This window comes from Lepidochelys olivacea (genome assembly GCF_965140295.1).
Source record: "Lepidochelys olivacea isolate rLepOli2 genome assembly, chromosome: 3".
NCBI lineage: Eukaryota > Metazoa > Chordata > Testudines > Cheloniidae > Lepidochelys > Lepidochelys olivacea.
In genome coordinates, this window is record NC_140413.1 from 1,753,930 (window position 1) to 1,781,673 (window position 27,744).

Consider the following 27,744-nt stretch of genomic DNA (forward strand, 5'->3'; position numbering starts at 1 on the left):
CGCACACGCAGTCACCAGGCGAGCCAGCACAACCGAGTGCTTACGGACCTGACAAGTGCCACCCAGAAGTACCATGCTGAGGCTTTGGAGTCAGTGCCTCCTTGAGATGAAGGGGGCAGTTCACATGGGGCTGCCGCAGGCTCCAGGCAGATGTTACACGTCATTAACCATCCCAGCTGGTGGCGTGGGTAGCTACCGGTGTGGTGCTTTGCTTTTGTTCGATGATGATAACAGTCGGCTGCATGCGTGTTTTCTGTGTGTGCTGCCCCGGCTCTGCGCAGATCGCTGACACAGCAGACCCCGAGAGAACCGCCAAAAACCACAGACTTTAGTAAGGTACAAAGGAACCCGAGCCAGGTTTATTGTCAAACGAAGCACAGTGATAGTTCCCTTTAGACTCTACCGGACATACTACGAATTTGTTCTCCCTGGCAATGGACACAGCTCGGTCAGGGGCGGGACTCTCCACTGCCCCCTAGGCTGGACAAAGATGTGCGCCCCCGGACCTACTTTTATACCATTGCAGGACAGATTACTCATCATAGTTCAAACGAATCTCTCCATCACGTTGTCCTTTTGCCAGTTCCTCGTTATGTCTGTGTTCGGATGCCGTCGTGGCGCAAGTTCCTCTCATTAGCCCTTATCTGCGTGCGCACGTGCTTCTAATAACCTTTTCTTGCCAACTTCTGTGAGTGGGACCCGCCTCTGGCTTACAGCCCAGCTTTGCTGAACACTGCCTGGAAGTACTTTGGTTCAGGCTTCAGACTGGGCCTCTGATACAAGAGTTTATGTTTCAGGGCCTCCTCTTACTACAACGGGCCCGAGCTCCTTCGCAGCCCACGGCTCCGGAATTAAAGCCTGAATTCTGCTGTGGGGTGGGTGCAGGTAACACGTAATCTAACAGACAGGGAGAGGCAGGGTACCTTAGCTAGGCCAGACTGGGCCCGTGGCTGGGCATTTGACCCCACTGGGATAGGAGAGTCTTCATTTCCCCTTCTCGGTGCTTGTGGGGTGTGGATGTTACACATCCCCAGAGGTGGCTGCATCGTGGGGGGGGTAATATTCTTTAGCTACCTCTGAGGGAGGAGGCAAGGCTGGTGAGACTGTGGCACTGTTACTACCTGCAGAGGTCCTCAAGGTGCCTGGATGGAGACATCCTACAAACCAGAGAGCAGTTTCCCCTGCCTAGTATCCTGGAAATGCCCAAAATCGAGGGGTGAACTCCAGCTCCCGCCCACTCCGGGGCTGTGGTCCTGGCTGCGAGGGAGGCCTTGGGCCGGAGCAGTACAGCAGACTGGGCAGTTCTACCTTCGTGCTCCCCACCAGCGTGCGCAGGGCTGGGGAGGCAGAGCCCGGCAACCGAGCTCCTTCCCAGTGCCCACCAATTTTCCAATTCCAGCCGCAGCCAGAGCCAAGCCAAGGTTATCGCAGCGCGGAGGCAGCAAGACAGCTGTGCATGTCAAACAAATCAGCCGCCCTGCAACAGGAGAGCGGCCGGCACCCTTCAGCTGCGGGGAGAGAGACTAGCCACACAGCTGGAGGGCTCCAGGGAGCCACGCAGACCTCTTCCGTTCGCAGTGCTGAGCTGTTATGAACCTGTAGGGTGAGCCGCAGAACTGGAGCCCTCCCGGCTGGACCTGCTGGGGAGCAGCTGGGACCCCAGCCCAGAGACAGCCTGACTCTGCAGACACACTGCCCCTCCAGCCCCGCTGCAGAGACGTCAGGCACATCTCTCCTACTGCTGCTGCTGAGCTCCCACGGGCCCAGTGGCTGCCAGCCAAGGGCAGAACTCCCAGTTCGCCATGCCAGCCAGGAGAACAGGCAGGCGGCACAGCAGAGGGAGGGGCAGGGCCAGCGTGATGGCTTCCCCGGAGCGCGCTGGGTTCTGATACTGCACGGTTTGCCCACAGTGTCCCTGCGAGGTGGCAGGCCAGTGTCCAACAGTGGCAGGACCCTTCCAATGAGTCCTAGTCACCGGCTTGGAGCCAACCCCCTAGAGACCAGCAGGCAGGGAGCCTGGAAACAGCACAGCCGCCGTTCCCAGGGCACATCCAGACCTGCCCTTCCCACCATGGGCTGCTCGGGGCACTGCCTTCCCACCGGGGAACGGGGCTGGGCGGTGCTGGGGGAGATGTACAGAGGCAGGCCCAGGAAGCCCACGCAGGGAGTGGCCCCAGCACCGTGGCTGTCCTCCTGCCCTCCGAGCCGAGTCCATGCACACCCAGCAAAAGGAGGATTTCTAGGTCCCGCTACGGGAGAGGCTAATCCGCTGAGAACAGCTTCCTGTGTCTGCAGAACTAACTGGGCATTTCAGTTACACCAGGCCAAGGAGCCAGCGCTGCTGCCCTGACGAGTCAGGCAGCCAGGCCCTGCCCAGATGGTCCACGGCGCAAAGACACCCCCCCATTCCACCTTCAGCTCCCGCCCACAGGAGGCGCCCTCGGAGCACTGGTGGTGGAGAGGGCGAGTTACAGACTGCACACACGGCGGAGGCAGGCGGCAAGATTCCATTAAAGGAATTCAGCCGGTTAGCCACCAGACGGGAACCATGAGCCCCAGGGACGGCAGATCCCAATGGGAATACCGCGCCTGGACCAACACAGACAGCACTGGGCACAGCCATCTCCCCTACCAGGGGGCCCTCACCACCACAGCACCAGAGAATCAGACACGGCAAAGAGCCTCCCAGGCGGGGTCATGCAGCAGAGAAGCCCAGCACTGTTCTGCAGTTCCACTCGGGGGGAAACTCCACTCCCTGAGGTCTGGCTGCTACGCACCAGGCTGCCTGTGGCAGATTTCCAGCTCAGGGGCACTCTCCCAGGGGCACTGCCGGGCTCACCCAGGCCATTACATACTGGAATGGAGGAAGCTCACTGGGGCTGTGACAGGTCAAGGGGCCTGGGAGGTGACACAGCAAGATCCAGCATACACAGAGGCCCGGAGTTCGGAAATTCCCAAGTCTGCGCTGCATCGCACATGGCATGAGCCACGACTCGCGAGACATGCCAACTGTCCCGAGCTGCACTCCCCATTATGACACCCAGCGTCCCTCATTTTTCCCACCCATGTGCGCAATGAATTTTGTTCTGTGCACCAATATAGAGGTGATGCATGACACATCACATCCAAATTGGTGCACAGAACAAACTTCATGTGGCAGAGGTGGGGCCAAGGGGTTTGGAGTGTGGGAGGGGCTCAGGGCTGGGGCAGAGGGTTGGGATGCAGGGGGGTGCAGGCTGCCCCGGGGCTACTGTGGGAGAAGCCTACCCCCAACTCTCTCCCCCTGCAGCAGCACCTGGGCTGGGGCGGGGGAGAGGTGCCTCTCCCCCCGGCTGCAGCAGGTCAGGGCTGGGTTGGGGCCAGGAGCGGGGCATTTCTCCCCACCGCAGCCTGCGCGGCGCTTAATAGGCTGGCGCTTAATAGGCTGCTGCACGGCCACACAGCTTAGAGGGAACTTAGGTGACACCTCTCCCAAGGACACACACGCTGGCTGCAGGCACATTGAGCATGGACACAGACACCCCACCCCCTTCAGACAGCAGCCGGCGTGGGTTCCCAAGGAGCGACAGCAGGAGACAGCAGCTCCTGGGGTGCTCAGACGTGCTGCAAAGGTCAGCGGAGCTGCTCTGGTGACTAATGAACTGTCGCTGTGCGTTCCAGCTGCGAGGCCTGCAATGCAGTGGCTTGGCGCCAGGAATACCAGCCAGGGCAGTCTGCAGTCCACCAACACGCACCCCGCCCAGGGGCAATTGAGGATACCCGCGGCTCAGCTGAAGCACAGATGACACGGCGGCCATTTCAGGGGCCAACCACACATGCCCCTCCTGGCCACCAGCCAGCCTGTCCCAGAGGATGGAGGAGCCCCCATCACTGTCACGGGGCAGGAGGAGCTCTGGGATGGCCAGATAGAAGCGCGGAGTGGCAGCTTTGGGCTTCTTACGCAGCCCTTGCCCTGCGGGTTCCCAAGGGCCTGGGCCCACATTCCTGCAGAGGACGCAGCTGGGGCCAGCCCGGAGAAGCTCCCTGTGGACTCCAAGGATTCCTCACAGTTGGTTCCAGGACACCCCACCCACCGCTGCGTTTCTATAGTCGTTAGCTCGAGAAGGGGCCACTTGTGCCCACAACGGGCACAGGAATTGGCAGCATTGCCAGGGGCTGTTGGTAGCTCTATGGCCCCTTCTTATAGCCACTGTGGGAAGACAGGACACTGGGCTAGATGGACCTTTGGTCTGACCCAGCCTGGCCGTTCGTATGTTCTTATACAGCTGTCCAGGAACTGCTAAGTCCCATCTTCAGAGCCTGCTCCTTCCTTGCCCCTGTGACTTGGCGAGAATAATGTGTGTCCCCTTCCCTAGTCCAGAGCGTGACACGTCCCTTGGGCTGAGCCGTGCGCTGAGCTGAGGACGGGGGGATCCATGGTGCCGAGCAGCGCAGGCCCCAATTCCCATGTTCTAGTCAAATGCAGCTTTAAGCCAGATGCCATAATACAGCGCCACGGGCAGGCACCCACTCGGGCACGCTCCCTCCCCCTCCCCGCACAAGAGCGAGGAAAAGCGGGGGGCTGGAGTGGCCATGGCATGTCCCCATAGCATGGCGCGTCCACTCGGGGCCAGCGCAAGAGACGCGATTCTCCCACAGCGTCGCGCTTTGGTACAAGGTGCTTGACGAGGTCACAGTGTGACTGCAGGGGTCCTGGGCCCAGAACACACAGGCGCCGACTTTCCAATGTGCCAAGGGGTGCTCCAGGCCTCGCCCCCACCCCGCCTCTTCCTGGCCCCACCGTGCTCTCACTCCTCCCACCTCAGCACCTCCTGCACACCCTGTCACGGCGGGTGGGCGCTGCGGGGAGGGAGGGGGAGGTGCTGATTGGGGGGCTCGCAAGCAGGCAGGCAAGAGGCACTCGGGGGAAGGGGAGAGCTGACGGGGGGCTGATGGTGGGTGCTCAGCACCCACCATTTTTTCCCTGTGGGTGCTCCAGCCCCAGAGCACCCACGGAGTCAGCGCCAATGCCCGGACAGCTCTTTGCAGTCAGCCCTGTCAGACCGGCTCTGCTCCCCCCTGCCGGGGCGGAACTCGGGAAGGAAGCCTGGCCACCAAGCCACTTGAGCCTGGCCACCAAGCCACTTGCTCTCACCTCCCGGCTGGGGGTAGGAACAGGCCACTGGAGCAAATGCCTGCAGGGCTGAGGAGCAGCTGCCACCCCCAAGCACACATGAGGAGGCAGGCCCGGGAAAGCAGGGCAGGGGAGCCTAGTGCTCAGGCCCAGCAGCCTGGACCTTCCCCGGTGTGGCCAAAAGGGACCCCACAGCAAACCAGACTGCAGGCTTCCACGCAGCAAGCGCAAGCTCCACCCACTGGTACAGATGGGTCTGGAGGGCGCAGGCTCGGAGGAGCCCATCACTGCCCCCAGACACTCCCCCGGCAGGGATGCAGGGTTTCATTTAGAGCCAGGTACAGTGGCACTATGGCTGCTCTTTGCAGAGTGTGGGTAATCACACACACAGAACTGGGTCGGGCTAGTGATTATCCAGGATGGGGACAGAGCGAGCAGCTGCACAGAGCCCTATGCCGAGCACATAGGCACACCTCAAGGTAAGAACATAAGAACAGCCCTACTGGGTCAGACCAAAGGTCCATCTAACCCAGTGTCCTGTCTTCCGACAGTGGCCAATGCCAGGTGCCCCAGAGGGAATGAACAGAACAGGGAATCAATAAGTGATCCATCCCGCCACTCGTTCCCAGCTTCTCGCAAACAGAGGCTAGGGATACCATCCCTGCCCATCCTGGCTAACAGCCATTGATGGACCTATCCTCCATGAACTTATCCAGTTCTTTTTTGAACCGAGTTATGGTCCTGGCCTTCACAACATCCCCTGGCAAGGAATTCCACGGATTGACTGTGATTTGTGTGAAGAAATACTGCTTTCTGTTTGTTTTCAACCTGCTGCCTATTAATTTCATTGGGTGACCCCTTGTTCTTGGGTTATGAGAAGTAGTAAACAACACTTCCTTATCTACTTTCTCCACACCAGTCATGATTTTACAGACCTCAATCATATCCCCCCTTAGTCATCTCTTTTCCAAGCTGAAAAGTCCCAGTCTTATTAATCTCTCCTCATACGGAAGCCATTCCAGACCCCAATCATTTTTGTTGCTCTTTTCTGAACCTTTTCCAATTCCAATATATCTTTTTTGAGACGCAGCGACCACATCTGCGCACAGTAATTCAAGATGTGGGCATCCCTGGCTTTATATAAAGGCAACATGATATTTTCTGTCCTATTATCTATCCCTTTCTTAACGATTCCCAGCATTCTGTTCGCTTTTTTGACGGCCGCTGCCTATGGAGTGGATGTTTTCAGAGAACTCTCCACAGTGACTCCAAGATCTCTTTCTTGAGTGATAACAGCTAATTTAGACCCCATCGAAGTGTGGATGCTGCCCAGCAAAGTAAGAATTGCTATCCCATAGGGCTCTGCCCACCCCAGAAGAAGTTACTCATAGCAACGCTCCCACCTTACTAACTGCTTCACTGAGCCCTCCCTCCTCCCAGCTAGTCTAAGGAGCCTCCATCTGACCGGCAGCGACTCCGAGAGGCTGGGGGTCGGGGCAGAGAATCAGCTGAACCCGAGCTCTCAGCAAGACGCTGTGGCCAAAAATCCTAATGCGACCTGGGGAAGTAGGGGCAGTGAGGTTATTTTACCTCTATTTGGCACTGGTGCGACTACTGCTTGGATCCTGGGTCCAGCTCTGGTACCCACCATTCAAGAAGGATGTTGATAAATTGGCGAGGGGTCCAAGAAGAGCCATGAGAATGATTAAAGGATTAGAAAACCTGCCTTGTAGTGATAAGCTAAACTGATTGAGCTCGGAGTCTAACAAGGGTTCGGGGGGACTTGGTCACAGTCTATAAGAACCTACAGGGGGAACAAACATTTAGTAATCGGCTCGTCCAGCTGACAGAAGAAGGGCTAACACGAGCCAAGGCCTGGCAGCTGAAACCAGACAGATCCAGACTGGCAATAAGGAGTAAGTTATTAACAGGGAGAGGAACTAACCAGTGGAACAATTTCCCAAGGGCCATGGTGGATTCCCCATCATTGACAGTGTTTCAGTCAAGCCCAGATATTTTTCCAGATCTCCTCTGGATCCGTCAGGAAGCCCTCTGGGCTGTGTTATCCAGGGGGTCGGACAGGGTGAGCACCATGATCTACAAATCACCTGAGCCAGAGCTAAGCTGGTGCCTTGAATGAAAGGACTTTCACCCTGACACCACCACCACCACCCCTCACCCCCCAGCAGCAGCACATGGGGACCAGGTCAGGTTCCTCGTGCCACCTGCCCAGGGAGGAGGGCATGTGCCAGGATCGCTCTCCAGCACCATCACTAACCCACCGGGCCACAGGTACCTTGGTGCCATGGTAGAAGTCGTCCACGCAGGTGGCATTCATGAAGGTCTGGTGGAAGTGAGTGCTGGTGTCGATGCCGCCCGGGATCACCAGCTTCCCGGTGGCGTCGATCACCTTGGCCCCTCCCGGGATCATGAGCTCCCGGCCCACTTGCTGGATGATGCCGTTCTCAATGTAGACGTCGGCCTCCAGCGTGCAGTCGTCATTCACCACCTTCCCCCCCTTGATGAGGATCCGCATCGTGGCCGAGTTGGCAAGCATGGCTCTGAAAGGGGAGAGAAGCAACGGGTTAGGGTCAGCCATCCAATGGCCCCTGCAGGCCCTCTGCCATGCCACTGCCTGCCTGGCACAAGTAGAGCTGGGAGGGGGCCGGGAGCCCCATTTCCCTGCCCTGCAGCACCAACAGAAGCCCCCACCCCAGCCTTGCCAGACCCAGAACTTCCATCCCCAGCAGCCAGCGAGATGGCCGGCACTCAGGTGAGACCTGGTCACTGCAAGGAAGGACAACTAACCGCCTAGCCTAGAAGGGGTCTACCTCCCACCCACAGCCGCAACAGCTGGAGGAACAGCTAGAGACACCTAGGGGTGCTGGAAGGAGCCTGGGAGGGAGATGTGGCGTCAAGAGGCCATGTGTCAGAAGGGGAGTGGCCGGACAGATTCGGGAAAGGCGAGCTTATGGGGCTGGTGGATTTTTGGGGAGTCTCATACATTGACTGAGGGGGCAGAGCTTTTGGAGGGAGCCCCTTGTTAGTGCTGTCCCAGCATGACGCCAGGCACAGGGGCAATGCAAGAGGCCGCAGGGTCACTGCAAAGAGCCGCTCTGTCTTGGGGCTGGAGGGGAAAGGACATGGTGGGTTCCAAGCAGAATAGGGCAGTTGCAGCCCTGAAGGAGTGGTTAGCTGCCACCTCCCTCCCTACAGCAGTGCACACAGGGCCAGCCTGGGCTGTCCAAGAGGAGTGGGAGTCTGACACCTGGCCCCATACAAGTGCCCACACCCTGCCCCTCAGCAGGGCCGCCCTGCCCCACCTAGGCCTGCTGGCTTTGACTATGGGGGCAGCCTCTCCTTTGCTGCGATGGACACAGCACAAGGGGCTTGTGATCCAAGTAGCACTTCAGAGGAGCAGGGGCTCACTGCCCGGCGTGCACTGGGGATGCGGCTGGCTGCTGGGAGCCAGGGAGGGACCACAGCGGGGACTGGGCTAGGCAGGCATGGCTGCATCTCCCCAGGGCGTAGCAGGATGTGGGTGCAGAAGGCCTGGCTGGACTCTCACACCAGGCCAGATGCACGCTGCTCACAGTAACAGGGGGAGCCCCCTGGCAAGTATGGGGGACACTGGCATCAAAGCTGGGTGGAAACAGGCCTGTGCCAGCCAGCGACTCCCACTGACCTGCCCTTGGCTCACGGGGACTTTCTGTAAAGGATGGTGGGCGTGCAGAGGGCAGGATGGGTGGGGTGCCCATCCCTTTACTAGCAGATGCTGCGGGAGCCCCTGCCAGCCTCCCATGGGCGCACTCAGCCAGAGCGAGCAGCTGCTGGGGCTCTCAGTGGGAAAGGCTATGTGCAGGCTAAGCCAGCCTTTGGGTCTGCTGGGGGGAGGGGAGCGCGGGGCCAGGGCTGTCAGGGATTACCCAGGAGGTGTCAAACACCCGCCAGCCCCTGGTGTATGTAAACAGCAGATTATCCCAGTGCAAACCTAGAAGATCAGCATGCTGGGGCCATCACAGGGGCCGCATCAGAACCAAGCCCTCAGAGAGGGGCAAGAAGAGGGTGGAAGCAGGGCAGCAGCTGCCCCTGGACCCATCACCGAGGGCATCGGAGGGACCCCTCTTTCAGGCAGTGGTTTGCTCCCCAGCTGCCAGCACGCCCGGGTTTCCAAGCTGCCCAGTGGCAGATCCTGGGCTCCAAGCGCAGGAGCTACGTGGATGTATCTTTCATGAGCAGCCTCATTCTCTTGGAGTTCAGACACCTGGCGCTCGGGCCGAACTGGAGGGGCAGGGTGCAGCCACACAGCCCCGGAAACAGGTGCAGGAAGTCCAAGAGGGGTATGGCTGGAAAGCCTGCTGGATGTCACCCCATAGTCGGAGTGTCCCTAGCCTCTGTTTGCTAGAAGCTAGAAGCGGACCATAGGGGCTGGATCACTCAATTGCCTTGCTCTGTTCATTCCCTCCGAAGCACCCGACATTGGCCGCTGTTGGCAGACAGGACACTGGGCTAGATGGATCATTGGTCTGCCCCAGTGTGGCCATTTTTATGTTAAATAATTCCTACAGCAGACCTCTTAGAAAAACATCCAGTATTCCCGTAAACAGTGCCAGTGCTGGATAATCCACCACCACCCTTGGGAAATGGTGAGTTATTCTCACTGTTAAACACTTAGGCCTTATTTCCAGTCTGAATTTGTCTAGCTTCAAACTCCAGCCCCTAGATGGGGTTAGAACTTCCTCTGCTAGCCTGAAGAGCCCATTATTAAATATTTGTTCCCTGTGTTTATGCTTTTAGACTGCGATCAAGTCATCCCTTAACCTTCTCTTTGCTAGGCTAAATAGACTGAACACGTTGAGTCTGTCATGAGGCAGGTTTTCTAATCTCATGTCTCTTCTCTGACCCCTCGCCAATTTATCAATGTCCTCCTTGAATTGTGGGCACCAGAATGGGATTCCAGCCGTGGTCACGCCCATACCACATGTGACGAAGTGGGACTGTTCTTAATGGTTCCTCTGAATAGTGTGGGGGTGCCTCAGTTTCCCCTATGCAGTTCTTAAGTATCTAGGGGGTGGGATAAGGGTGTATGATCGTTGCAGAGCCCTAGAGGGCAGGTGTGTGCAGGAGTCTGGACACAGAGAATGGCCAACGCCCTGTTTCCTGGCAACTGATGGCCTGGGCCCTTCCCTCTGCAAGGTGAGAGCTAAAGAGTTGGAGAACAAAGGAATCAGGTGCCCTCCTGGCCCGGGAAAGGGACAAAGCCCAGAGGAGGGGGGGCTGGAGGGAGTTTCAGTTTGAGGCTGGCTGGTGACATGGAGTGAAGGGCAGACGGGGTTGTCTGGCTCACTGCCCCCCAAAATGGACCCAGCTGAGGGGTCCTGTTCTCTGCACCTACAAGCTCTGTGTTAGACCATGTTCCTGTCGTCTAATAAACCTCTGTTTTACTGGCTGGCGGAGAGCCACGTCTGACTGCGGAGTTGGGGGGCAGGACCCTCTGGCTTCCCCAGGACCCCGCCTGGGGGGACTCACTGTGGGAAGCACAGGGAGGGGCAGAGGAGGCTGAATGCTCCGAGGTCAGACCCAGGGAGGTGGAAGCTGTGTGTCCTGCAGACAGGCTGCTCACAGAGAAGAGACTTCCCCAGAGTCCTGACTGGCTTCATGGGGAGCAGTTCCAGAGCATCGCCCGGGGACTCCATGACACCACATAGAGGTAAAAAGCTCTTGACTCCTACTCAAGATTCCCGTTTACGCATCCCAAGATGGGATGTCTTTTAGCCACAGCATCACAGTGGGAGCTTATGGTCAGTTGATTATCCATCGCAACCCCCAAAACTTTTTGCAGAGTCCCTGCTGCCCAGGGTCGAGTCCCCCAGCCTGTAAGTACAGCCTCCATTCTTTGTTGCTAGATGTACACGTTTACATTTAGCCATGTGAAAAGGCATTTTGTTTATTTGTGCCCAATTTACCAAGCGATCCACATCGCTCTGTATCAGGGATCTGTCCTCTTCATTATTTACCACACCCCCATTTTTCTGTCATCAGCAATCTGTATCAGTGATGAGTTTATATTTTCTTCCTGATCATTGATAAAGATGTTAAATAGCCTAGGGCCTAGAACTGATCTTTGCGGGTGGAAACACCCACTTGATGACAATTCCCCATTTACAACTGCATTTTGAGCCCTATCAGTTAGCCAGTTTTTAATCCAACTCTTCATTTTACTCAGGACAGTCCTGTGGGCCCTGGACTATCTGTGCCAGCAGCTCCTTGGCCTCTAGGCACTGGCCCAAGGCAGGCAAGAAGTGCTAACACCCATGGAGAACCCCACCCCCCAGCATCCTGGGCTCAGCAAGGGCAGGAGCCTCGCTAGCCCCACCTCGCACTGAGCCCCTGCTGCCCGCTAGGAGTCCACAGCCCAATGCACTCACGGCTCAGCCACTGAGCGGAGATGAGCCGCAGGGTGGGACCCGAGTGGCAGGAACCAGCCCTGTTCATGAGGGCAGCAGGAAAGGCCATGGGGGCCCTTGAAGACAGAGCAGCCACTTGTATCCAGGTCACTGTCCCCATGCTGCTTCCTGCCCCGGGGCTGTGGAGCAGAAGCGGCAGCCACAGTCCATCCACCCTGCACCTGGGGAAATCCCCCTATTTTAAAACCAAATGTAGACAGAAGGGGAGGGATGTTCAGCAGCTGGGGGTCACCCATGGGCCAAGGCCAGCGGGGCTCCTGGCAGCCTCAAGGTGGTGCAGAGAGCTGGGATTCTGGACTCTGACGCTGCCTTTCCCATTCAGCAGCAGAACCGAGCTGGGGGTGGGGAGATGACCTGCAACGGGGACACTTATGTCCAAAGGGCTTTGTTTCAAGCAGAAGAAGGGCCCCGGGCCATGACCCCCTGAAAGCTCCCAGGGCCACATGGCTGCTCCCTCCCTGGGGCACAAGGCAGAACAGCTGCTGCACCCTAGCCAGAGCGTGACCCGATGGAACACCCCCTAGACCCTGCAAACAGAGCCATGTCGGGGTGCAGGTGGCACAGCAGGCTGGGAAGATGGAGGGAGACATTTTCCCAAAGGGGAGTGCCTTCTGCTGGGGTGGAGGAGTTACGCTCCCACTCCCCAGTCTGGGGCTGTATACGGGGCATCCCAGCTTACCCTGGCTGAGCCCCAAACAGCCGCCCCCCCTCCACTGCTCAGCACTAAGCCAGCCCACGTCAAGCAGCTGCCGGGGACTCCAGCAGGGAGCATTGGAGCTATTAGCAAAAGGCTTCTAAGAGAGGCCAGAAAAGACCCCAGCAGCACAGGGCCCTGGCTCAGGCGCAAGGGGGTCCGGTTGGGCTGCAGCTCTACCCTGAGTGGTGCCCTGCACCCCCTTCCCTGCCAGCGACTGCTCTTTGCCCCATGGGATGTTTCATGATGGAATGTGTGCACCTGGTGACCACAGAGAATGGGCAGTGCCAGGCTGGCCAGGGCATTGCTCTGCGACCCTCTCACAGTCACCTCTCCTACAATGCCCCCCCGGCCCTTGAGATGCTGGCCAGCCTCCCACACCCCGGCTGCTTTCGATCCTCTCCTGGCCTACTGCAGGCTCCACAGCCACCACCCCTTCCCCACAGCTCCCCCACATCTCCGGCCCTCGGCACCTCCATGCTGGGACTGGGGCAGGTGCCCTGCTGAGCCAAGATACTCCTCCGAGTTACCCTCTCAGCTGTGCCCTGTTCGCCACCAATTTCACTGCCCGCCACCACTCCCAAGCGGCTGCTCTGTGCCCTGAACTTACGAAGGGGCCAGACTGGGTCAGACCAAAGGTCCCTCTAGTCCAGTATCCTGTCTCCCCACAGTGGCCCATGCCAGGCGCCCCAGAGAGAACGAACAGAAGAGAGAATCATCCAGCGATCCATCCCCTGTCGCCCATTCCCAGCTCCTGGCAAACAGAGGCTAAGAAGGAGCAGAGGTGCCTCTGCAGGGACCTCGAATCCATTCTTAACCCCCTGCTCCCACCTTTATGTGCATGCTTCACCCCCATCCACAGCACCTACATCGCTGCCCACCTGCCCGCCCATGGACACATGGCTTTGCCAGCAGTTCAACAGGCCAAACACTGGGTGCTCATTCACCCCGAGATGCCCCCTTGCAAGTCACGTGCTCCCAGCAGGGCTCTGCTTCCACCCTCGGCTCCTTCAGCAGCCCCAGCTTCTCCGAACACCAGCATCGTTTCGCCTGCATGCTCACGGCGGCTGCTGGCACTAATGCAGCCGCCTCGCTCTCAGCGGGCTGCAGCTCCCCCTCCTCGCCGTCTGCTGCCAGCACAACCCTCACCCCCCCTCGAATCCCTTCGTCATCAGCGCTGCTCCCTTGTTTCCCCCACCCACCGCCAGCTGCTCCTGCCTCCCCACTCCCTTCGCATCCTTCTCCCCCTGGTTCTCCACACCTCTTCCCAGGCCTGCGAGCTCGCCTCCTCATTCTCCTCCCCCCTGCTCCCGGGAAGTGGAGCATCCCTTGGACCAGCATCAGTGCGCTGAAGCCAGGCCAATCCAGGCTACCTGCCGTACCCCAGCCCCTCCCTTCATCTGGGCCCAGCCTGCTGCAGGGACAGTGCCACTTGTTCACAGCCAGCCGCCCGCATCCCAGGGTGCCACGTTAGCGACAGGGCTCGGGATAGCCAATTGCTTTGTGTTGAAGGGTTGACTTTGTCCCTCATCACACTGCTTTAAAGGATCAGGCAAAGGGACATTGTTACAGAGGTGCTGGGAGACAGACCCCGTAGGAAGAGGGAGCTTACAATTTAAAACCTCAACCTTCCAGACATTTCCACGTGAGGGTCGGGCCGCCCCACACAAGGGGAGTGATCAGGGAGTTGGGCACTAGAGGTAGGTCTACACTGTACACTAAGCCTGGCTCGCTGGGACCCACACCTGTGGATCTGGGTTTCCAAGCCTGCACTCGAGTGTCCACACTGGATTGTGGACCTGGCTCTCTCAGCCGTGCTAACACGCCCATTCGGCGCCACACTGGCCTTCTGACACAGGCCTGCGGCTTGCCCTGCATCCACACTGCAAAGTGATGGGGCTTGGCCCAGTCAGAGCGTGACGGGCTCTGACCCACTCCCAGAGCAGGGCCTTAGGACCCAGGGCCTGAGTGCTTGCTGACCTGATTTGTGTGGGGAGGGACGGACGGTGTCTATGCAGCCCACAGGAGCGAGCCCCAGGAGCGAGCCCCAGGAGCAAGTCACCACGCTAAAAACAGCAGTGTGGCTGAACCCACCCCCAGCCCAGACATCAGAGCCCACCCTGCCACATCTATCTAGCTGGTTTTAGCGCTGTCAACCCGGGTGCTCAGACTCGCAGCCGCTCGCTGTGTGGACACAGCCCGAATACGACTAAGGAGCCATCGGGAGGCTCCAACTCTGGAAAGTCCTGGCCCAGCTTTATAGGTCACAGCACTTGACATCCAAAGGGTCCCTCGGCCAGGCTGCAGCAGGTCTGGCTCCCAGCCCCTTCGCTACCCTCCAACCCGGCCTTCTGGAGAGACGCCAGCCCTATTTCAGGAAGAGAACGCTGCCCAGAACAGAGTCTTTCCCACCTGCTCCAATGCAGGGAGCAGCACGCCAGCAGGGGCTGACAGACTAAGGCCAGAGGGATCACCTCCTCTGACCTGGGCACAGCATTGCCAGAGAACTACTCTGCATTCATGCGGGGCCACCATCGCTTACAGGGCTTCCCGTTATCCACAGGTCAGCGGCAACGCGAAAGAGCCCCTCTGACAGCAAACCTACCAAACCTGCTGGCTGTACGTCCACGCCCAGAGGTCTCCTCGCTACCAAGCCATGCAAGGAGCGTCTGGGGGCTGGCTGCTCACCCCCAGGGTAATAGGGACACTATTGGGGCTGGCCCTGCCATACACTGTTTGCAAAAGTGCAAACCCAGGAAATAGTCTCAGAGCAGAGAGATCTCCAAGGAGACCTGGTTGGACCCTGGCTTGGGTTTCTGTTACACCCTACATTTAACCGCTGCTGTTACAGCATGCCGTGTGGTGAGCCCCCGGGTGCCAGCTCAGCCAAGCAGGGCAGGTGGGCAAGCTACCGTCCCTCTCCAGTCATCTCACAAGAGCGGCTGCCAACCTCCCCCATACAGGTAACAGGAGAGGAGGTCGGGCAAGTACCTCCCAGCCATTAGCCTGAGTTACCCTGCACCATTCCTAGCCTGGGCGCCTGTACCCTCTCTGCAGGAAGTGGCAGAGACCTTTACCCAGCCACTCAGCTCTGCCATGAGCCAGACACTCAGATCTGAGCCTTGCTCTGGATTTGTAGGTACAGCGAGCGTGCCCTTGAGCGGACCTGGGGAAGCAGGCTGCTGCAGTAGAACAGGGGCACTGTCGCCAAGTCTCTGGCCTCTCTCAAGATGCCTTCTGGGAGCCAGGCACCCCAGGCTCCTGCGCAGCAGCATCCCGGGCCCTCCGATGTGACCAGAAGGGCCCAGCCACGGGCAGCATTCGGCGCTCCAGGCACCAGGCCTGAGCTGCTCCAGTGAACGAGTCTGGACAGTGGTCGAAGGCCTGTGTGTTTTCCCCGCTGGGGCGGAAGCGGTGACAGTGGGCCAGACACCTCTGTTCTGGAGTTCTAGCACTGGGCCCCTGGGTGCAATCTTCCACCCCGCATTCTTAGTGACCAGACCCATTCAGACAGGGCCATCAGAGAGTGACCTTTGGCCAGCTCTGTCTCCACCAGGGCAGGGCTAAAGGAAGGGCCAGTGACTGACAGAGGGGCCCCTGCAGAGCCAGGCCACATGCCTCACCCCGTGGAAGCACAGGCAAATACGGAGGACACTGAACCCATCTCAGGTTGCACCCTGCCTGGGGAGAAGCTTCCCTTGTTTGGGTGTTAAACCCACGCCCAGATCACACGGCCTGAGCGCCTCTGAGGGCTCTCCCCCAGCCCCTACCTGAGAAATTCTCTGCCAAGGAGTCCTGGACTGTGGAGGATGTTGGCCACTGCTCCTAACAGCAAGTCACGCACACACTAATCCTCAGGAGAGCACATCCTGGGGCAGCCCCCGGGGAGCTCCTCTGCGACCCACAGCATCCTTCCTCCCGCTCCCTCCTCTAGCGTTTGCACAAGAGCCCCCCTGGGGACAGCTCAGCTCTGAGGGAGAATGTTCACATTCAGCAAGGGCTGTGCCCTCGATCCGGAGCCGCCAAGGTAGGGTCTAGGTCCCAGGAGCAGCCCACCCGACACCACCAGAAAGTCCCACACCGCGAGGGTGGAAGCCACCTACTCCAAGAGGGAGGCCGCTGAGCAAGACCAGAAGGCCGAGCACAGGCAGGCAACAGGGCACCAGCCTGGCTGTTTCTCCGGCACATGAACCCTGTGGTACCAACCTCACTCAGCACAGGGCTCATTCTCCCCACGTCTCCTTCACTGCCAGGTCTGGAGAAATCCACCCTTCTGTAAAGCATGCCCCATCAAGGCAGCGCCCCACCGTCGGCTAGCTTTACCCACCCACCCAGGCCAGGGTGTTTTCAGACAGACGGCTTCCACTCACTCCCAGGAGACACAGAACGGGGACAGAGCCTCCAATGCCAAGCTGTGGCACGGGGCATGCGTGCAGCACGGCTCCGGTCAGACGGGGCCCAGTACAGCCTATGCCCTTGGTTACTATCTGGCATTCCACCAGCCATTCCCAGGATAACTGGCCTCCCTATTGCTAAGCATCAGCACATAGCTCTTCTCCGCATCGGGCACTCCCGGGCGAACAGCCACTGAACCACAGGGCAGGGGCAGGACGAGCAGCAGCAGAGCGCACAACCCCCGCCAGCGCGCCTCAGGCCTGGCCCAGTGCCGCCATCTCCGGGAGGCATGCACCTGGCTACAGACTGCCCACAGGAGCACCAATGGGGTCCACGGGGAAGGTGGACAGAGTCACCTTCCCCAGGCCCCAGAGCTGGCTCGCTCCATTTGCGCAAGATGAACCACTTTGGGACCAGACAAGAGACCTCAAGCATGAGCCTCCCCAATCAGGCAAGGGCCTGAATGGACCCGTGGACCAGGCCACAGCCCCAGCCCTCGGAGAGGCTTAGAAGGACAACCCAGGTGGAGCCAGGCCCTGGGAGCAGCAAGCAGGACAGAGGTGTCAGCCAGGGCCCGTCTCCGCTGGCCCGTCTCCGCTCCCCGGACCTAAACACCTCCAGAGATGGCAGCAGGCTGCTCTCCAATCTGAACTCCAGTTCATCCCTTCCTGCCCCTCCACAGGCTGTGCCCCACACTGCCCATCACCCCACAGCTCAGGCCTCCCTGCCCTGCTCCCTTTGGATGGATTGGGGGGGCTGTTTAGGGCCAAGACTGCCTCTCCCTGGGTGCGCACAGCCCCCCACCCCGCTCTACACTACTGTAACAAACAGGTTTAGTAGGGTCAGATTATCGGCGAAGGTCGACAAACAGCTACTTCACCAGACGCAAATGGACACAAATACTTCCACCGATAACTGAAATCGACAGCTAGGCCAAGAAAGAAAAATGCTACCTAAGAATGCAGAGGTTCATTTAAGGCCATTTACCTTGGATATTCAGACATAGGATTTTGACCATTTGTTTTAATGGTTACAAAGCTTTAACTTTTGTAGTCTTAAAGTGTACGGTCATTAAATAATTGTCTCCCCTGCTGTTTGACACCCTGCCATAATTTCCCAGCACTGAAAATCTGAATGGATAAAAATAAAAGAAATGCTTAAAAAACACTCCATCAAACTCTGCCAAGCGTAGATACAGAGGTGCAGCCCAGCACGGCCAAAGCGGGAGGGCTAGTCAAGAGTCACTGGCCCCACACTGAAGGGTCAAGGATTGGGACTGCCAGTGAACGCCCTCCCGGCAGTGCAGAGGGAGGAGACTCCTTGGACCCAAGCAGGCCAGAGACCAGGAGATCAGCACCACCCCTGCAGTTAACCCTTCCTAGCCCAGCTCTGCCTACGGGCTGGTAAAGAACTGCAGGAACTATGCACCTGGATTGGTGGCAAGCCAACGATGTGGGAGGAAAAGGCCCCTTATCCCACCAGCCTTCCCTCCTGCACCATCTGCTCCAAGGACAAGTCACAAACCTCAGGAGAGGTCCCTCTGTGCAGATGCCCCCATCCCCATGTTTGCCTCACTCAGCGTACACCACAATGCGGAATGGTTAGCACTGCACCGGGGCTGCCTGCAGCCGCAAGAGCAACGCGGCTGTTGCTTTGACTGAGGCCTGAGCAGAGACGATTAGACAAGGCAGCAGCTCTGGGAGAGACTAGGGAAAAAAATATCCTCAATGGGCACCTCTCTTCCCCACCCCCCATCAGTAGGGGGATGGTCTCCAGCACAAAGGAAGCGGGGGAGAGCACTGGCTCAAATCACGAGTGACTAGCAACAGCATTCTCACCCTATATGCTACATTTTTCTTCATCTTTGTGGAAAATCAAGAGTGACTTGCACGGTACCTGCAGCTGTCCAGCCCTAGAGCATGCTGGCCTCTGGTTTGCTGGCAGGACAACACAGGGATCAAGGTCCAGTGCCCAGAGATGGGGGGACTGGTAGGACATAACTCCCGCACCACACTTCTCCCTGCTTATTTACAGCCGAATTTCACTCTGGGACTCTTGACAGCATCTTCACTAGCACTCCCCAGATCTGATTACGGCTCCATCTGATCTTGCAGCCTCAGCGCCTGACAGACAGACAGCGAATCAGGCAGGCAGTAAACATTGGGCCACAACCTTACTTCCAGCCACTTGCTTCTTAGTGAATCCACCTGGGGGAATGACTTACACCCCATGAGACACACAGGGGTATATAAAGCACCAGGAAAACGTACGAGTCTAACCAGACCCGAGGCTCCACAAGCCAACAGCTCAGTCCTGCGTCTCCAAGCACATCTGAACACAATCTTACACAGCATCTTCCATGCAGATCGCAGCATCACACTGGCTTCCAGAATTAAAGATCTGTTTGTGCCGAGCGCCAGATGCAGGAAGCAGGCACTGTCGGCTGATTACCAGAGCGACTCACAATCACAAAGATGACAAGATTTCTTCCCAATCACCAGGCAGGCGGAGCAGGCGGCCTCCCTTTCCCCTGCCAGCTGAAGAATCACATCACCAAGGAGATGAGCTGAGCTCAGTTCTCCTCCCAAAAAGAGCTTTACAGTCGTAGTTACTGATTGCATAAAGCAGGTTCCCTTGTGCTGTCTCCCTGGCTGGGAAGCTAACGAATTCAATCCATTGTTCGGGAGCAGACGCCATTTGCCACGACTTTGACATAGTCAATTACCAAACAGACCACATCTGCCCACAAGTCTCTCTAACCCATTCGCAGCCATCTTTGACATGTCTGCAGCCATCAGCTAGCCAACCGCTATTGTCTGCCAAGGAGGGACTCAGACTTCTAATTTTGAAGGACTGATTAATTCAGATGCATAGGGAGCAGTCCCTGAAAAGCTGAGCAGGGAGAGGGTGCATGATTCTGGCACCAGACACTGCAGTGAAAACCTGGGAGAGGATTTGGGAACCGCCCATACAGAACAGCAGACACTCCTGCTCCTCTCTGCATAGCCTGCTTCTTAATCAGCAGGGAGCAGCAACAGCTGACCCCCTGGCTCAGCCCCTGTGGCAGGTGGGGACACAGGGAAACCACCAAGTGAGCCAGAAGCAGAAGGCAGTGTGGACAGCTGGGAGGCCGAGGGGTGAGCTGATGGCAGCAGTGCAGGTATTGGAAGCAGAGCCCGGGTGATGGACGTGTGCGTCCGTTCGCTCTGCAAGGACGAGGGCGTCCCTAGGCTTATGTTCTAGCTCAGCGAACAAACCAGCCGCCAAGCAGGGAATGGCCCGACATGTTCAGGGGAGGAAGGGGAGCACAATGATAAAAGACATTTGTGCCAGCCAGGAACACACACACACGGCCAGGCAATGCACCAGATAAAGGAAGGGGCACACTCCAGAAGCCAGCCCCCCACCATGCCCTTAGGAGAGTTTGGTTCCCGAGCTGCCTTTGCCCCATGGCACCCCGCTGCTCGGCTCTGCCTGCCCTCCACATGCCGCCAGCTACAGACGGAGAACTCACAGGGTCTCACAGCGTCAACATGATAGATCTATATTTATTCAACAGCTGATGGTTACATACATTGATCTGTACGTGTTCTGGTCCAAGAGGCACAGAAGCCACAGGGTCAAGGGCAACGCTCAGCAAGGTGCCTTTCCCAAGCAGGCGATCTAGATGCAGGGCCAGCCCCACGGGAAGCGGGGAGGACACAGGATCCTGCCAAACCCCATTCTGAGGGGCAAGGCCAGAAGCCAATTCCAAAGCTGGATGTTCAGACATGCAGAACCAGAGCTGGAGAAGCCCAGTCCATCTCCTGGGGCCAGCACAGCATTGCCCCACACCATTATTCGCTCGCGCTTTAGCCAGTCCACTTCTAAGCAGTCCAAGCAGCGGAGTCCTGGCTGCTTCCAGCTGCAGAAGTTCTACTGCAGGGTGCTTTGCCTTCACGCAGGAGCTGCCATTTGAGCAGCCTCGTGCCGGCCTCCCAGTCTGCCTGCCTCCCTTACACACCCAAAGGCTGGGACGTGCCTGCGTACAGATGGGAGCTCTCCGATCCAGCCTCGCTGCAAAGGCTCCTCCAATGCAAGGGAGCTGCTGCTTACAGGCAACAAGCCCAGAGGGAATTTAGTACCATGTCTCCCAGGCGCTAGAGCTGCACCGCTTCAGGCCAGGAACCACAATGGGCTCAGCTGAGGTTTGGGAGATGGAAGCCTCCCCCCAAAGCACAGCTCTAGAGCAGCAAGCAGCATCTGCCCGGAAGGGGCCTGAGCAGGGGAGAAAAATGGATAACGTCTCTTCAGGGAGCATGGTCCCCTGGGGAACCCCAAGCTGCACCTGCCTTCAAAGGGCTCCAACGCACAAGCCCAAGAACCAGCCACCCCACACACTCGAGGGAAGAGGGAGTCCAGACCAGGAGTTAACCCCTTCAAGACCCCAAACACACCCATGCTTGGGCAGCAGCTTCCATAGCAGAGCCTATGTGGAAAGGAGGGCTGAAGGGCCCACACTGAGGGTCCCAGGGAGTGGCCCCACCCTCCCGGCCCTGCCCGGTGAAGTTGGACATGCAGGTAAGTCGGGAATTAAAGGCAGCCACACTGTGCCGTCTGGGAGCGGGACTACGCCTGCTGCAGGCGGCAAGCGTGATTTTAAGTGCAATGAATTATTGATACTCTGATGGCTGATGTATTTCGCCTGTACAAGTTCTCTGATCTACCCCAACGCCCAGACCTGTGCAGCAGTTGCTTTCCAGGCGATGTAACGACACTTGCTGGGAAAGCTCACGCTGCCCACCGCAGTCTCGCTGCTTCCTGTGGTTTTACAGCAGAGTTAGCTGAAGGACAAGGAGGTTGAATGGCAGGTCCAGGGCCGCACAGGGGGTTAGGCTGCCATTGAAGGCTGCACACAAATCTGTTGCTCTAGGCACTGGGCCACATGGCCTCCTAATACCAAGTGAGCATGGGCTGGTGCTGACTCGGGCAAATTCTTTCCACGGGTGGCTGAGAATTGCAGCACGACCCCCATTATTTCAGCTCAGCAAGCCCATTGCTCATTCTGAATAGGGGAAGAGTCAAGGTCATGCCAACTATTCGCAGCCATAGGACAGAACAAGCCCCCAGCCCCAGAGGGCTCAGCCTGGGTCAGCAGCAACAGCAGAGGGCTTCCCAATGTTTTGCCCACCGAGCCCTGCTGGGAGGGAGCTGCAAACTCTGCCAGGGCAGCAGCTAAGCCGAAAGCACGGGTACTGTGAATGTACTACTCATGCCATATCCGGCAGCCAGCCGGCATGCAGGTCTGCAGGCACTCGCTGCATAGCCATCCAGGCCCCACAGCCCTGGACTGGGACAGTTAAACCCACCCCAGCTGGCAGGGCTGGGAGCTGTAACCCCAGCCCCAAGTACAGCTGCCTGGTGCAAGCAGCTTGCCCGGCTGTAGAGCCCTGCACCGTTCTGAGCAGCTGAGCATGTGTCAGGATACGACAAAGGAGAGCATGTGACAGCTGGTTGAGAAGAAGTTGCTGAGCAACTGTTCCCTCTCGGGAGGTGGAGGCTGACCGATGCTGGGGCTCAGCAGCACCCTCCCACGAGATCCACCAAGAAGAGGGGTTCACCTCCCATTGTCAAGCCCCAAGATGCCTGCTCGGGCCTTCGGGAGCCATCCTCCCTCCATGCTAGCCGCCTCCCTGGTTCATTCCATGTCATGGCTAGCACACCATGACAGCTCTGACAGGCTGCAGAGGCCAGGATGTGCTTCGGTCCCTGCTCAGGGCTTGGCGACGCTGGGAACGCTCAGGGTTAGAGCGCATGTCAACCTGCATGGTGCTACACTCCTAGAGAGGAGCGCAGTCACGCTGGACAGTGGATCAGCCCAGCTGGCCAGGGTTAACCCTACAATGGGCCCTCGCTGGCATGAAGTCCATGGAGCCATGGACCAGCACATCCGAGTGCTAAGTCATGGTTAATGCACATTCGAACGCCAGGTTGCTTTCCAGCACATCTCAGGCCTGTGCAGAGCTGGGGTTCGACTGTTTCATCTGGGACAGTTCCCAGCCGGTGTCATGGTCCTCTCTGGAGAGGAAGGGATGATGGGTGTTCACATCATGTGACCAGCACAGTGGAAGCAGTGATCTTCCTTCCAGAGCAGCAGCATAGACAGACCTTTGTGCGTACAGCGCTCTCTGGAGAGCCCGAAGACAAGTACCAGGCAGCTGCTTATTTGTAACCATATCTATTGTTCAGTTGCCCTCTCTGGCTGTACGTACAGAGACCTTCAGGGAATTCTCTCCCCCCGTTGGTCTGGCACTGGGGCAGTTCACTAGGGCTAGCACTAGTCTATGCTGGCCACAGGCGGGTCTAACCACCATGCCGTCTAACCCTCCTCAGGACAGGTCTAGCCAACAAGGTGGTAAAATGCTTGCAGCCGGTCTCCCGCAGCGCTCCCGCCTCCACTAGCCACGAGCCAGACCCACAGGGAAATCCCTTGACTCACTAGTGCAGACACAGCCTGTGCCTGCAGTAAGTACATCAGGAGCTGGACACCAGCTGCAAACTGGATCAGCATGCTGCTTGCCTCACCATCCAGGGGATTTGTGAGACTGAACAATTCCAGTCCCTGCTAGCCCCTCCTCCCCACTTGATGAGCGATCCTTCTTCTCCATTCTTCGCTGCAGCTTTGCGAGCTCATGTGCTCTGCATACATACCGTGCTGCTCCTGGCCAGGTCTAGGGATCCCACTTCAAGTTTGATCTCACAAAGGAATCGGATAATGCCCTACGCTTTGCCAAATCCACCGCTAGCTCTTTTGGAGACATACCCCCAGAGGACAGGGTTAGGAAAGCGTCCCCATATACTGGAGTTACAGACATGGGTAGATGCCTGCTTACAACCCTGGTTACTGAGTCACTATTCCTAGGCATTGCAAAAACATGGCTGACAGAAGAAAAGGCAATGTCTTTCGGGCTGTATTAGATTAGCAGCGGAGCTACCGAGGCAAGAGAACTAACCCTCGTGCATCTGACTTATGAGCATGAAGGGACCCTGTACGCTGCCCCCGCGCAGTCTTGGCTTGTAGAGCCAAACCCCGCACTGACACCGGGCAAGAAAACGTGTTGTCAGCACTTCCCTGTTGTCGCACACTTCTTTATGGAGGAGAGCGGATGTCCCCACTGAGCCTGGCAAAACAGGGGCATGCGCCAGTCCCAGCAAGGATCCAAGTCTACTCCCCCGGCCCTCTCCAGAAGAGTCTCCCCTGGGAGAGGGACGAGCAAGGCAGGGCGTGGCTGGCGTATTGCATTCCTCAGGCCCACCAGGGCTGCCACTGCTGTAGCAAATGGCTGCACACACTCAAAGCATGGGGGAGAGAGGAGGGAAATGGGACTGCTTTCCCGGAGCTCTCCCAGGCCACCCCGAGGATGGTTTTGTGGGGGGAGAACACCTTTCCAAGGCCCATCTGGGAGAGCAGAGAGACTGCTAGGCCGTAGCTATTGTCTATCAGCACATTATTCTCTTTGCTTTCCACAGCCGCTCATTTCACCATCCCAACACCCAGGAGAGCTGGAGCAGCAAGTTCAGCTCTGTGGACTTGCTCCATGCACTCCCTATTCTACGTGCCTGACAGCACGGGCAGCAGACCGGCTGGCTGGCTGATGGACAGCAGTACGCATTTCCAATGCCCACTGGGCCGAGAAAGGAACAAAACGGACTGCCATGGGGGAGACAGAGAGCTCTACCCAAGCCCCGTTTGCACTCTGAACTCACGGCATTTCCTGATCTGTCAAAGGTGGCTCTGGGGAAGACTTGGACAGAAGAGTAGAAAAGGCAGAGAGTCCCCTGACTTGTCCCATAACAGGAGCGTCACAGCTCCACAGGACTGGTGCTAGGCCCCCACTTTGAAACAGTCCCCTGGAGAAACCCCTTTGATGTGCCAGAGCTCCAAGGGTCTCGTTCTTCCTTCAGGGTCAGCCACGTGGCCTCACCACCTCTCTGGGGCTTCAGCCCTCCTACTTCATAGCGTGAGCTCTGCCCAGCGAGAGCAACTGAGCCCGATGCCTGGGAGAGAGACTTGTCCACTCCACAGGGACCAGTGCACCCCAGCCAGTATTTACAGGGATGCTTAGGCCGAGTTTTCAAAACAGCCAGGTTTCATCAGTCAACTGGAACACGGCACAGCAAGTCCTCAGGTTAGCACAGAGAGGAAAGTTAAGCCATCAACCATTCTGGTCAGCCCAGAGCCCAACCAAGCCGTAGTGAATGCTATTTTCTGGCTCTGACTTCCCTCCTCCATCAGTTCCCAGGTGGGAGAGCTCCAAGTTTCTTCCAGAAGTCCCCCTTTATTCCCCACCCTCACACCTTCCAGTCCTTTGTTCCGAGCTGGGGCCTCTGCTCCACCTCCCTGCTCAGAGGTGGGGAAACCCTCCTCCCTCAGGGTCACTGGTCAGCATCCTGTGTGTGCTTTCCACAATCTTCCATTGGCATGGGTCAGCCTCGGCCAGTTCTTTTTCAAAACCCATTCACTGTGCCCAGACCACTAAGTGGCACACGCGCACCTAGGTCTCTTCGGCTTGGTCTACACTGAGGTTGACCCAGCAATCCCTCTGAGGGGTGTGAAGAATCCACAGCCAGGCATGGATGGCACTAGGTCAACAGAAGAATTCTTCCATTGACTTACCTACTGCCTCTGAGGGAGATGGGTTACCTAAACGGATGGACCCCATCGGAAGTGTCTATGCTGAAGGGCTGCAATGGCGCCCCTGTGGCTTTTCTACACTTGAAATGCTCTTAGTCTTCCCTGAGAGCCAACTCAGTCCTTCCCCGCCCGCCCCCCAACTGGGCAGCCATGCAAAGTATAGGGGAAACTGATGCACACAGGACTCAAAACATACTACAGAAAATGCCCGCTGTGTCACAAGGGGTACAGAGGGGAATCTCCCTGCCATGGGCACCTCTGCATGAATGGTCGTGCAAAGACAGCGTGAGGGGAGCACGACATCTGATAACACATGGGGAGCATGGGGTTCTCCCAGTTCAGTGAGCACCTGTTTGTGCAGGACATCCTAGGAAGAGGATAGTTAGATGAGAGCTATTAAGTTGCAGCCTGTCCACCCCCCCCCAGGCAGGACTGGTCCCTAGAGTAAGTTCTACGGGGCTTTGCCCCGTTCACGTCACAGAACGGGACCCTCGTGACTATTCCAGCTTCATGCCGATACGTCACATTGCAGAGACCTGCGTCATCCAGACTGACATGAGTCCGCTGCCTTTTCCATCTGCTGGACCAGGATTGGGGCTAGCAAGTCCTTCAGCGTGCATGGTGCTGTACACACAGATCAGACAAGGTCTCCATTCCAAGGAGCTCCCAATCCAACCTGTGAAGGTAACATGAATGGGGGGGGCTGCCAGACCAGCTAAGTGGGGGGCTCTTAGGCGAACAGGAGGGTATTTGTGCATGTGGGTTAGAACCAATGACTAGAGTGGTGGCACTCACCAGGATGAGGGCAGTGGGAGGGGCTGTTTGATTGACAAGCCTAGCCCGGTCGGTGGGGAAGAGGCGGTGCAGAGCACCGGCCCGAAACGCAGCGTTTCAAGGGGGCATTAAGGAGGTGGCTGTTCCAGGCGTAGGGGCCAGGGAAAAGGTGGCGCAGAGCAGCAGACAGGACCGAGGGGAGCACTAGGCCATAGTCCAATGCAGTCCTGTGTTATAAAGCTATGTCCAAGCCTTCTTCAGGAGCGGGGGGCTCCCCTGCCGCACCCCAGACTGGCACAGGGGTGATGCCTGAGGCCAGCAGGATTCCAACAGCTCCTGCTCCCAGTAGCACAGTACAAGCAGACCAACTGGAGACATGCTGAGCACAGCCACCACCCTGGGACCTGCAAGCCACGGGACAGAACGGGGGGTCAAAGCCAGTGTTATTCTCGAAGAGCAGAAAATCATCATGCAGCTACATTCCAGCCATCACCTGACACAAATAAACCCTGCCAAGGGGTTCTTCCCCGTGACCTGGCACATTAGCCCAAGGCAGCTGAAATGGCTGGAGTGGCCTACCGTTTCCTTCAGGCAGAAAGAGCAGCCAGCAGGAGGGGTGGGGTTTGCGAACATCTTTATGCAGTCACGTACTGCACTCACAGGACACACTACTCCATGGATGCTGCCTTCCCGCTCAGCTCCGCTCCATCCTTCCCGAACTGCTTCACCAATCCTGTTCCAGCCGGCACTAGCTGATCTCTCCAGCTCTCTGCACAGACATGAGCAGCCATTGGGCTCACTAGGGGGGTGCTGAGGACCTGCCCCATCAGCTGAAGTTTATTTGTTTATATAGTTATGGATTTTCCACACTCTGTTTCAAGACAGACAATGGGGCAGGAGAGGGGGTGATATCCCAGGAGATGACCTGCTAAGTCCAAACCCAGTCAAACACCCACCCTACAGAGCCACGGAAGTCAGGCCTAAACCCGAGTCCTCCTGAAAATCCAGGTGAGTTACCCTCCCAGCAAGGCAGAGTGCGACGGGAGACTCCTAGCAGACTTGCTTGATCTTGAGGAGTCTGCTGCAAAGGCTGAATCTACAGAAGTCCTCTCCAGCAACACGCCTGGCAGTCCCAGTCAGACCATTCACTGATAATGAACTGAAATCGAGTGCGGCTTTGCAGTCCAACATTGGTCAAGCAGGAAAGGGAAGGTAATTTGTAATTTTTTGGTTTAAAAAACATGCTAGATTGTTCGACAGCAAAGGGGACAAACAAAAGACTGAAATTGGGGAAGGGCTGCACCTCCCCAGAAAACATTTATTATTTTTGATAAAAATTGGTGCATTGCAGCACAGAGATGAAAGAGGGTTATTTTTAATGACAGCACTGGATTCTGAAACAAGTGAAGGATCCTGTACAGATTCCAAGAGATGACACATCAGTGGAGAAAAACTCTATTATCACGCGCTGTGTTTTGTATCAAGTGCTGACAATCTGCTGGATATGGGAGTCATTGCAGAGATTACAGGCATCTGCAGAATGAACTAATAAGAGCAAAAGATACTTCCAGGCATGTCATGAGCTTCCCAAAGACAGGGCCAGATTTTAAGTGCCATGGCTAGGTTT

General features: G+C 57.4%; 1 protein-coding gene across 2 annotated transcripts in view; it reads right to left on the reverse strand.

Annotated features, from left to right (window-relative positions):
- The window catches only part of DPYSL5 (dihydropyrimidinase like 5), a 99,309-nt gene that overhangs the window by 60,113 nt on the left and 11,452 nt on the right, over nucleotides 1-27,744 (reverse strand). For both annotated transcript variants that reach the window (XM_084622429.1, XM_084622428.1), the window contains exon 2: nucleotides 7,410-7,674. In XM_084622429.1, the coding sequence (XP_084478555.1) occupies nucleotides 7,410-7,670 (261 nt within the window). In that variant the 5' untranslated portion in view covers nucleotides 7,671-7,674. The remainder of the gene's footprint in view (nucleotides 1-7,409; nucleotides 7,675-27,744) is intronic.